We start from the raw sequence: 12,128 nt of genomic DNA, 5'->3' as shown, positions 1-12,128 counted from the left end.
CCTCACATTCCGCGGCTGCGTGCCTCTGCGGGTCACTGCCTCCCGTTAAAGCCGGTAGACCTACTTTCCGTCTGGAGGATGGCGGAGCTGCGTGGATGTGGTAGTTCAGCCCAGAGCTGGAGCAGGAATGCGTGTGGGACTTGTGTTTGTCCACTTTAATCTGAACGAACGGCTCTCACAGCCATTGCATGGTGTGTGTGTGTGTGCACTTGAACGGCCTTCTAAAAGCACTTGTATTTCATTTCACCTCCAAACTTATGGGACACAACAGGAAATCAGAGCTTATGGGGACCGAACTAACCAGTAGGTTTCACTGGAGGTTTGTTCCACTGCACAGAGTTGGCTCCGGTATTGAAATCCTGTACGTGATTTAATATTTGAAGCCAAAATATTGACCGCAGTTTCCGCAGATTAATATATTGATCCCCATCCTTCACTGATCGGCTCATTTGCATGTATCGATCGGCTCATTCGCGGTGCGCTGTGTGCCGGCGCCCCCTGCCGGCCGAAGGCGGAAGTGTGAGCCTGGCTGTGGAAGTGCCACGGTGTCCACGGTGTCCGCGGTGTCCACGGTGCGCGGACGGTCGTGGGTCTTGTTTACAGTAGCACAGCTGGCCCCGCAGAGCCTTGAAGCCGCTTTTATTGCTTCCATTTCTCTTTTCGTTCCAAGGGTCAGTGTATGAAAGCTCCAATCTGGATCGCGGCGGCAGCAACAGGAAGAAGAAGATAGAGGAATTCTCTAGGTCTTCTCGGGAGAAACTAGTCCAGTCCAAGAACAAAATGTTCTCCAAATTTACGTCCATTCTCCAACACGCCGTGGAAGCGGTGAGTATGTGAGTGAACACAGGTGTGTTTTCAGCAGCTGTCTGGTGTCTGGGCTGATTACGGCCTTTGCTCACCCAGCTGCGACCGCTTCACCCACCGAAACGTCAGCGTTAGTGGCTAGCATGCTAACGCTAACTAATTAGCCGAAGCTAATGTTAGCGTTTTGTGTTTGTATTGTTTGTTTACTCTTGTTAGCTTCAGTTAGCGGTCGGCTTGGCCCTTTGTCTGTTTGTTAAAGTCATCAACTAACACATCCACCCGCTGACACTTTGTGCTTTTCACTTTGACGACCATTTCTAAGGTGGTTTCGCAATATTTGCTAGTTAGCCGCTAATGCTAGTAGGCGCTAAGCTAAGTTGACGCCGTTGGAGGCTAGTTGGGGCTTCTGTCCAAACATCTAATCACGAAGAGGGGGGTTGATATTACATACCTAAGGTGACAAAACAGGCCCAGTCTAGGGGTTATGCCATAGCTGTGTTGTAAACGTCACTGTTAACCAACTAGCTCACAGTGAAGTGACCAGTGGTACCTGCTAACCTCAAACCTGTTCTCCAGATGCTTCAGACTTTAAACAGTGGTGGTTGAGCAGGTGGACCCTCCAGACTGCTGGTGTAGATCTGACACAGGCCAAAAAGGAAAGATGGAGTGGAAGAACAGTGTGTTTTGGATGTTCATTTGAATAGCCGGTGTAAATGTTCATGTCAGTAGTAATAACTGGGTTTGTTGTAATAAGCCTCTGACATTATTGATCCTAGAAGTACAGCACACCCTTCTGCAGAAGAAGAAGAAGAAAGTCAGAGACAGCCCTTCCAAAATCAACAAACAAGCCCAGGGTGTATGAACTCGAAACCTAGAACTCACAGGATGGGTTTTAATAATGTTTCTCATATATTGTTTGTGTTGCAGCTGGCCCCTTCGCTGCCCTTACAGGAGGACTTTGTGTATCACTGGAAGGCCATCACACATTACTACATCGAGACGTCTGGTAAGCACAGTCTAGTCTAGTCTGGAAAACAGATACCGTACTTTCCAGGCTATAAGCCGCACCTGAGTATAAGACGCACCTGAATATAAGCCGCAGGTGTCCGTGTTGTGACATGACATATTTCCACAGAAAGATGGTAAACAGACAGATGGTTTAAATATTTATTTCCATCCCTTCACTGCTTTTTTCCAAACAGTGTGTGTAACGTCAGTCAAACGTCAGGAACAGGCTGGTTCACAAACCCACAACAGTCACTGATCTGTGTCTTCCTCTTCTTCTGCTCATTAAACCACTGCAGTCGTCTTCTTCAGTGTTCTTCAGTTGAACATCCTCAAAGGCTCTGTCACACTCCTTCTACGTCTCTCCTCCGTTGTTGCTCAACGGCACTTCGGTGCTGCAGCTCTATTTCCTTCTTTACAGACACATCGATTGCTTTTAACTTAAAAGATGCATCATATTCATTTCTTGGTGTGTTTTCCATGATGAGGGTTTGTGCATGACACACAAAATGATTGTTCAAAGTTCAGATTCAAACTTCTCCTCTTCGTCACCTCTTCCACCTGTCTGTTTCATTTTTTCGCTTCCTGCTAGAGCGCCCCCTGGAGGCTTTTAGCCCGTAAAAATCTATACTTGAGACGCATCGTTGTGTAAGCCGCAGGGTTCAAAACAAGAAAAAGTAGCGGCTTACAGTCCAGAAAGTACGGTAGATAGTGATGAGATCCTTTGAAGTTGTGTTCATGGTGACAGTACTAGTGACAGGACTGAGTGGAACTGCAGTGAAGTGGGTTTGTTCCAGATGTGTCTCATCATGACAGAAGTATATGGGCTTTTATTTTTAGGCTGCATTTAAAAGGTAGACACATTACCAGACAACAGCATCATCTAAAAAGGATTCCACAGAAGTGTCAGAGTGTGGGTAATGTTTGTTCTGGTTGGACTGATGTAAACGTACAGAGCGATATGTGGTCAGACCCTGTTTATTTCAGCTCCACACAGTCTGATCGTTGCAGAGGTTCACTTAGTTTGGATGTTTCTGCACATTTTGCCGTGAAAGGTAAATGGAGGTTTATTTTATCTATAATCAAGATGAGCTTTAAACATTATTTTTGGACTTGATTAAAGACGCTGATTTAAGAAACTGTTTGGTCATTTCAGTTCAAGTTGTTTTGGTCAAGCACATTTCACACTATCATTAGTCTTTAAAGCTTCACGTCATACTGGTTTTTGGTGTTACTTTTAGAAAATCCAAGCGTTCTGTTTGAGCGTGTTGTCATCCAGGAGGTCTGACAGGAGCTGAGACCAGTGATGCTCCTCTTGGATGTTTTCAGGATGTTCAGAATGGACCCTGGGGTGTTTTTTTCTGCTCAGAAGTGCTTCAGACTGATAGAACAGCTGCACCTCTTCATTTGGTTTAGTGTCCATCAGACGTGGCTCTGCTGTTTTACTTGATACCTCCACAGATGCTTGGAAAAGGGCCTTCACTTTTCCTCAGCACTCTGATATTTAGTCTTTGGATTTGGACCGAGAGTAGAAAGCTGCAAAACCATGGTTTTGGCTCCTGTAGGTTTAACTACTGTACGTTGAACTTGGTAGGAGGGTTCTGTGCTTCGTAGTATTAAGAGAACATACAGGTGTTCCTGTTCATACTGATATAGACATAAACAGTGCTGTGGAATCAACCTGTTGCTCTGTCATGCTCTCTTCATGTACTGTGTGAAACTCAGTAACTGCACATACTTCTCAATACAGCTGTGTCAAAACTCTCCATAGCTCTGGGCAGAGAATGGTTTGTATTATTTTAATAGAATGAGCTGCAGTGATAAGAGTTGGCCTGAAAAGTGGATGTAAACCTTGTGGAGTGTGCACGGACTTTACATCCTGTAGGTATCGGTGAGCTGTAACTAACTGGAAAGTGAAGGACTTTTCAGAGGAGGTGTGTAGTTAAGCACTGTAGAACTACTGATAAAGAAAAAGGTCAAACCAGACGGTGGGTAGCGGTTGAACAGAAGCTTTTCCTCCAACCTGAGCTTCACTGCATGTGCCGAATATGACGGAGGTTCTCTCTGACATGTTCTGTGTGTTTTCTGTCAGATGACAAAGCTCCAGTTACCGACACAAACATCCCATCCCACCTGGAACAGATGCTGGACATCCTGACCCAGGAGGAGGGGGAACGGGAGTCTGGAGAGACCGGACCCTGCATGGAGTACCTGCTGCACCACAAGATCCTGGAGACGCTGTACACACTGGGCAAAGCAGACGTAAGGACCAGGGAACAGGCTCCACACTAAACACCAGGGAACAGGCTCCACACTAAACACCAGGGAACAGACTCCAGAATAAACACCAGGGAACAGGCTCCACACTAAACACCAGGGAACAGACTCCAGAATAAACACCAGGGAACAGGCTCCACACTAAACACCAGGGAACAGACTCCACACTAAACACCAGGGAACAGGCTCCAGAATAAACACCAGGGAACAGAATCCACACTAAACACCAGGGAACAGACTCCAGAATAAACACCAGGGAACAGGCTCCAGAATAAACACCAGGGAACATACTCCACACTAAACACCAGGGAACAGGCTCCAGAATAAACACCAGGGAACAGGCTCCACACTAAACACCGGGGAACAGGCTCCAGAATAAACACCAGGGAACAGGCTCCACACTAAACACCAGGGAACAGGCTCCACACTAAACACCAGGGAACAGGCTCCAGAATAAACACCAGGGAACAGGCTCCAGAATAAACACCAGGGAACAGACTCCATAATAAACATCAGGGAACAGACTCCACACTAAACACCGGGGAACAGGCTCCAGAATAAACACCAGGGAACAGGCTCCACACTAAACACCAGGGAACAGGCTCCAGAATAAACACCAGGGAACAGGCTCCAGAATAAACACCAGGGAACAGGCTCCAGAATAAACACCAGGGAACAGGCTCCAGAATAAACACCAGGGAACAGACCCCACACTAAACACCAGGGAACAGGCTCCATAATAAACATCAGGGAACAGACTCCATAATAAACATCAGGGAACAGGCTCCAGAATAAACACCAGGGAACAGGCTCCAGAATAAACACCAGGGAACAGGCTCCACACTAAACACCAGGGAACAGGCTCCAGAATAAACATCAGGGAACAGACTCCATGATAAACACCAGGGAACAGGCTCCAGAATAAACACCAGGGAACAGGCTCCACACTAAACACAAGGGAACAGGCTCCATGCTAAACACCAGGGAACAGGCTCCACACTAAACACCAGGGAACAGGCTCCAGAATAAGCACCAGGGAACAGGCTCCAGAATAAACACCAGGGAACAGACTCCACACTAAACACCAGGGAACAGGCTCCAGAATAAACACCAGGGAACAGGCTCCACACTAAACACCGGGGAACAGGCTCCAGAATAAACACCAGGGAACAGGCTCCACACTAAACACCAGGGAACAGGCTCCAGAATAAACACCAGGGAACAGGCTCCAGAATAAACACCAGGGAACAGACTCCACACTAAACACCAGGGAACAGGCTCCATAATAAACACCAGGGAACAGACTCCACACTAAACACCAGGGAACAGGCTCCAGAATAAACACCAGGGAACAGTCTCCACACTAAACACCAGGGAACAGGCTCCATGCTAAACACCAGGGAACAGGCTCCACACTAAACACCAGGGAACAGGCTCCAGACTAAGCACCAGGGAACAGGCTCCAGAATGAACACCAGGGAAAAGGCTCCAAAATAAACACCAGGGAACAGGCTCCAGAATAAACACCAAGGAACAGACTCCATAATAATCACCAGGGAACAGGCTCCACACTAAACACCAGGGAACAGGCTCCAGAATAAACACCAGAGAACAGGCTCCACACTAAACACCAGGGAACAGGCTCCACACTAAACACCAGGGAACAGGCTCCAGAATAAACACCAGGGAACAGGCTCCACACTAAACACCAGGGAACAGGCTCCACACTAAACACCAGGGAACAGGCTCCAGAATAAACACCAGGGAACAGACTCCACACTAAACACCAGGGAACAGGCTCCAGAATAAACACCAGGGAACAGGCTCCACACTAAACACCAGGGAACAGGCTCCAGAATAAACACCAGGGAACAGGCTCCACACTAAACACCAGGGAACAGGCTCCAGAATAAACACCAGGGAACAGACTCCACACTAAACACCAGGGAACAGGCTCCAGAATAAACACCAGGGAACAGGCTCCACACTAAACACCAGGGAACAGGCTCCACACTAAACACCAGGGAACAGGCTTCAGAATAAACACCAGGGAACAGGCTCCACACTAAACACCAGGGAACAGGCTCCACACTAAACACCAGGGAACAGGCTCCACACTAAACACCAGGGAACAGGCTCCAGAATAAACACCAGGGAACAGACTCCACACTAAACACCAGGGAACAGGCTCCAGAATAAACACCAGGGAACAGGCTCCACACTAAACACCAGGGAACAGGCTCCACACTAAACACCAGGGAACAGGCTCCACACTAAACACCAGGGAACAGGCTCCAGAATAAACACCAGGGAACAGGCTCCACACTAAACACCAGGGAACAGGCTCCAGAATAAACATCAGGGAACAGACTCCATAATAAACACCAGGGAACAGGCTCCAGAATAAACATCAGGGAACAGACTCCATAATAAACATCAGGGAACAGGCTCCAGAATAAACACCAGGGAACAGGCTCCAGAATAAACACCAGGGAACAGGCTCCACACTAAACACCAGGGAACAGGCTCCAGAATAAACATCAGGGAACAGATTCCATGATAAACACCAGGGAACAAGCTCCAGAATAAAAACCAGGGAACAGGCTCCACACTAAACACAAGGGAACAGGCTCCATGCTAAACACCAGGGAACAGGCTCCACACTAAACACCAGGGAACAGGCTCCACACTAAACACCAGGGAACAGGCTCCACACTAAACACCAGGGAACAGGCTCCATAATAAACACCAGGGAACAGGCTCCACACTAAACACAAGGGAACAGGCTCCATGCTAAACACCAGGGAACAGGCTCCACACTAAACACCAGGGAACAGGCTCCAGAATAAACAACAGGGAACAGGCTCCACACTAAACACCAGGGAACAGGCTCCACACTAAACACCAGGGAACAGACGCCATAATAAACACCAGGGAACAGACTCCACACTAAACACCAGGGAACAGGCTCCAGAATAAACACCAGGGAACAGGCTCCACACTAAACACCAGGGAACAGACTCCAGAATAAACATCAGGGAACAGGCTCCAGAATAAACACCAGGGAACAGGCTCCACACTAAACATCAGGGAACAGGCTCCACACTAAACACCAGGGAACAGGCTCCAGAATAAACACCAGGGAACAGGCTCCACACTAAACACCAGGGAACAGGCTCCACACTAAACACCAGGGAACAGGCTCCAGAATAAACACCAGGGAACAGACTCCACACTAAACACCAGGGAACAGGCTCCAGAATAAACACCAGGGAACAGGCTCCACACTAAACACCAGGGAACAGGCTCCACACTAAACACCAGGGAACAGGCTCCACACTAAACACCAGGGAACAGGCTCCAGAATAAACACCAGGGAACAGACTCCATAATAAACACCAGGGAACAGGCTCCAGAATAAACATCAGGGAACAGACTCCATAATAAACATCAGGGAACAGGCTCCAGAATAAACACCAGGGAACAGGCTCCAGAATAAACACCAGGGAACAGGCTCCACACTAAACACCAGGGAACAGGCTCCAGAATAAACATCAGGGAACAGACTCCATGATAAACACCAGGGAACAGGCTCCAGAATAAACACCAGGGAACAGGCTCCACACTAAACACAAGGGAACAGGCTCCACACTAAACACCAGGGAACAGGTTCCACACTAAAAACCAGGGAACAGGCTCCACACTAAACACCAGGGAACAGGCTCCAGAATAAGCACCAGGGAACAGGCTCCAGAATAAACACCAGGGAACAGGCTCCACACTAAACACCAGGGAACAGGCTCCAGAATAAACACCAGGGAACAGGCTCCACACTAAACACCGGGGAACAGGCTCCAGAATAAACACCAGGGAACAGGCTCCACACTAAACACCAGGGAACAGGCTCCATAATAAACATCAGGGAACAGACTCCATAATAAACACCAGGGAACAGGCTCCAGAATAAACATCAGGGAACAGACTCCATGATAAACACCAGGGAACAGGCTCCAGAATAAACACCAGGGAACAGGCTCCACACGAAACACAAGGGAACAGGCTCCATGCTAAACACAAGGGAACAGGCTCCACACTAAACACAAGGGAACAGGCTCCACACTAAACACCAGGGAACAGGCTCCACACTAAACACCAGGGAACAGGCTCCAGAATAAGCACCAGGGAACAGGCTCCAGAATAAACACCAGGGAACAGACTCCACACTAAACACCAGGGAACAGGCTCCAGAATAAACACCAGGGAACAGGCTCCACACTAAACACCGGGGAACAGGCTCCAGAATAAACACCAGGGAACAGGCTCCACACTAAACACCAGGGAACAGGCTCCACACTAAACACCAGGGAACAGGCTCCAGAATAAACACCAGGGAACAGGCTCCAGAATAAACACCAGGGAACAGACTCCACACTAAACACCAGGGAACAGGCTCCATAATAAACACCAGGGAACAGACTCCACACTAAACACCAGGGAACAGGCTCCAGAATAAACACCAGGGAACAGTCTCCACACTAAACACCAGGGAACAGGCTCCACACTAAACACCAGGGAACAGGCTCCAGAATGAACACCAGGGAACAGGCTCCAAAATAAACACCAGGGAACAGGCTCCAGAATAAACACCAAGGAACAGACTCCATAATAATCACCAGGGAACAGGCTCCACACTAAACACCAGGGAACAGGCTCCAGACTAAGCACCAGGGAACAGGCTCCAGAATGAACACCAGGGAACAGGTTCCAGAATAAACACCAGGGAACAGGCTCCAGAATAAACACCAAGGAACAGACTCCATAATAATCACCAGGGAACAGACTCCATAATAAACACCAGGGAACAGGCTCCAGAATAAACACCAGGGAACAGGCTCCAGAATAAACACCAGGGAACAGGCTCCAGAATAAACACCAAGGAACAGACTCCATAATAAACACCAGGGAACAGGCTCCAGAATAAACACCAGGGAACAGGCTCCAGAATAAACACCAGGGAACAGGCTGCAGTATAAACACCAGGGAACAGACTCCATAATAATCACCAGGGAACAGACTCCATAATAAACACCAGGGAACAGGCTCCAGAATAAACACCAGGGAACAGACTCCATAATAAATACCAGGGAACAGGCTCCAGAATAAACACCAGGGAACAGGCTCCACACTGAACACCAGGGAACAGGCTCCAGAATAAACACCAGGGAACAGGCTCCAGAATAAACACCAGGGAACAGGCTCCAGAATAAACACCAGGGAACAGACTCCATAATAAACACCAAGGAACAGACTCCATAATAAACACCAGGGAACAGACTCCAGAATAAACACCAGGGAACAGGCTCCAGAATAAACACCAGGGAACAGACTCCACACTAAACACCAGGGAACAGTCTCCACACTAAACACCAGGGAACAGGCTCCACGCTAAACACCAGGGAACAGGCTCCAGAATAAACACCAGGGAACAGGCTCCAGAATAAACACCAGGGAACAGGCTCCACACTAAACACCAGGGAACAGGCTCCACACTAAACACCAGGGAACAGGCTCCAGACTAAGCACCAGGGAACAGGCTCCAGAATAAACACCAGGGAACAGGCTCCACACTAAACACCAGGGAACAGGCTCCAGAATAAACACCAGGGAACAGACTCCACACTAAACACCAGGGAACAGGCTCCAGAATAAACACCAGGGAACAGGCTCCACACTAAACACCAGGGAACAGGCTCCACACTAAACACGAGGGAACAGGCTCCACACTAAACGCCAGGGAACAGGCTCCACACTAAACACCAGGGAACAGGCTCCAGAATAAACACCAGGGAACAGACTCCATAATAAACACCAGGGAACAGGCTCCAGAATAAACATCAGGGAACAGACTCCATAATAAACATCAGGGAACAGGCTCCAGAATAAACACCAGGGAACAGGCTCCAGAATAAACACCAGGGAACAGGCTCCACACTAAGCACCAGGGAACAGGCTCCAGAATAAACACCAGGGGACAGGCTCCACACTAAACACCAGGGAACAGGCTCCAGAATAAACACCAGGGAACAGACTCCACACTAAACACCAGGGAACAGGCTCCAGAATAAACACCAGGGAACAGGCTCCACACTAAACACCAGGGAACAGGCTCCACACTAAACACAAGGGAACAGGCTCCATGCTAAACACCAGGGAACAGGCTCCACACTAAACACCAGGGAACAGGCTCCACACTAAACACCAGGGAACAGGCTCCAGACTAAGCACCAGGGAACAGGCTCCAGAATAAACACCAGGGAACAGGCTCCACACTAAACACCAGGGAACAGGCTCCAGAATAAACACCAAGGAACAGACTCCATAATAATCACCAGGGAACAGACTCCATAATAAACACCAGGGAACAGGCTCCAGAATAAACACCAGGGAACAGGCTCCAGAATAAACACCAGGGAACAGGCTCCAGAATAAACACCAAGGAACAGACTCCATAATAAACACCAGGGAACAGACTCCATAATAAACACCAGGGAACAGACTCCATAATAAACACCAGGGAACAGGCTCCAGAATAAACACCAGGGAACAGACTCCATAATAAATACCAGGGAACAGACTCCAGAATAAACACCAGGGAACAGGCTCTACACTGAACACCAGGGAACAGGCTCCAGAATAAACACCAGGGAACAGGCTCCAGAATAAACACCAGGGAACAGACTCCATAATAAACACCAGGGAACAGGCTCCAGAATAAACACCAGGGAACAGACTCCATAATAATCACCAGGGAACAGACTCCATAATAAACATCAGGGAACAGGCTCCAGAATAAACACCAGGGAACAGGCTCCAGAATAAACGCCAGGGAACAGACTCCATAATAAATACCAGGGAACAGGCTCCAGAATAAACACCAGGGAACAGACTCCATAATAAATACCAGGGAACAGGCTCCACACTGAACACCAGGGAACAGGCTCCAGAATAAACACCAGGGAACAGGCTCCAGAATAAACACCAGGGAACAGGCTCCAGAATAAACACCAGGGAACAGACTCCATAATAATCACCAGGGAACAGGCTCCAGAATAAACACCAGGGAACAGACTCCATAATAAACACCAAGGAACAGGCTCCAGAATAAACACCAGGGAACAGACTCCATAATAAACACCAGGGAACAGACTCCATAATAAACACCAGGGAACAGACTCCAGAATAAACACCAGGGAACAGGCTCCACACTAAACACCAGGGAACAGGCTCCAGAATACACCACTAGGCAGACACATTCTAATGTCTGATGTAGAGTTACATCCTAGGTGAGGTTTTATCCTTTAGTGTTAGAGCGTGTCCAGACTTTAACAAGCATTCAAGCGGTTTGTTGGAGTAAATCACTGAATTTAACCCTCTGGAGTCAATGGATGCACCTAGGGATGGAACCATTACCGGTATAATGATAAACAGCAGTAAAATTGCAGACGGTTAGTATTGCCATGTAAATTCTAATTATCATGATAACTGTGTTTGATTAATGCACTTTTAGGGGAAAAAAACCTTTGTAAAGATCTGCTTTTCTGTCAAATATTTGAGTATAATTTTAATTTATTACAGTTTTAATTTTATATACCTAATATTTGGAACCAATATTCGCTTTTAAAATCTTTGAAAAGGTTCGTTAAGGATCTGTGAGTTATTTATGCAATAAATTATATACATTTTTCAAATTAGGTTTTTTTTTTTGTTTGTGTGTTTTTTGTCCTTTTGTGTTTTTATAGTAGGTTAAAGTGAAAAAAATAATAGACAGATGATATAAATGAAGTTGTGCTGAAAAAACAGATTCCAAACATGGGTATAGTAAACATTTGTTTCTATAGTATATAAAGGCAAAATCTAAAGGACTGAAAAATGGACAAAATAGACTCAGACCACTAAGGGTTAATATTTGAATGTTTCTGACACGGAAGGGACATTGTACCAATAATTTTATTTTATTTTTTTTTAATGAAATCCGGTGGCAT

At 47.3% G+C, this 12,128-nt stretch overlaps 1 protein-coding gene across 1 annotated transcript in view; it reads left to right on the top strand.

Annotated features, from left to right (window-relative positions):
- The first annotated feature begins 523 nt into the window (after positions 1-523).
- The window catches only part of fhip2a (FHF complex subunit HOOK interacting protein 2), a 34,589-nt gene continuing 22,984 nt past the window's right edge, over positions 524-12,128 (top strand). Inside the window, exons 1-3 of the mRNA XM_030156656.1 lie at positions 524-825; positions 1,732-1,810; positions 3,902-4,071. Coding sequence (XP_030012516.1) covers positions 781-825; positions 1,732-1,810; positions 3,902-4,071 — 294 coding nt within the window. The 5' untranslated portion in view covers positions 524-780. The remainder of the gene's footprint in view (positions 826-1,731; positions 1,811-3,901; positions 4,072-12,128) is intronic.

This window comes from Sphaeramia orbicularis, chromosome 15 (assembly GCF_902148855.1).
Source record: "Sphaeramia orbicularis chromosome 15, fSphaOr1.1, whole genome shotgun sequence".
Lineage (NCBI taxonomy): Eukaryota > Metazoa > Chordata > Actinopteri > Kurtiformes > Apogonidae > Sphaeramia > Sphaeramia orbicularis.
The sequence above is the reverse complement of the archived record's forward strand: the minus strand, read 5'-3'. Positions and strand labels throughout refer to the sequence as shown.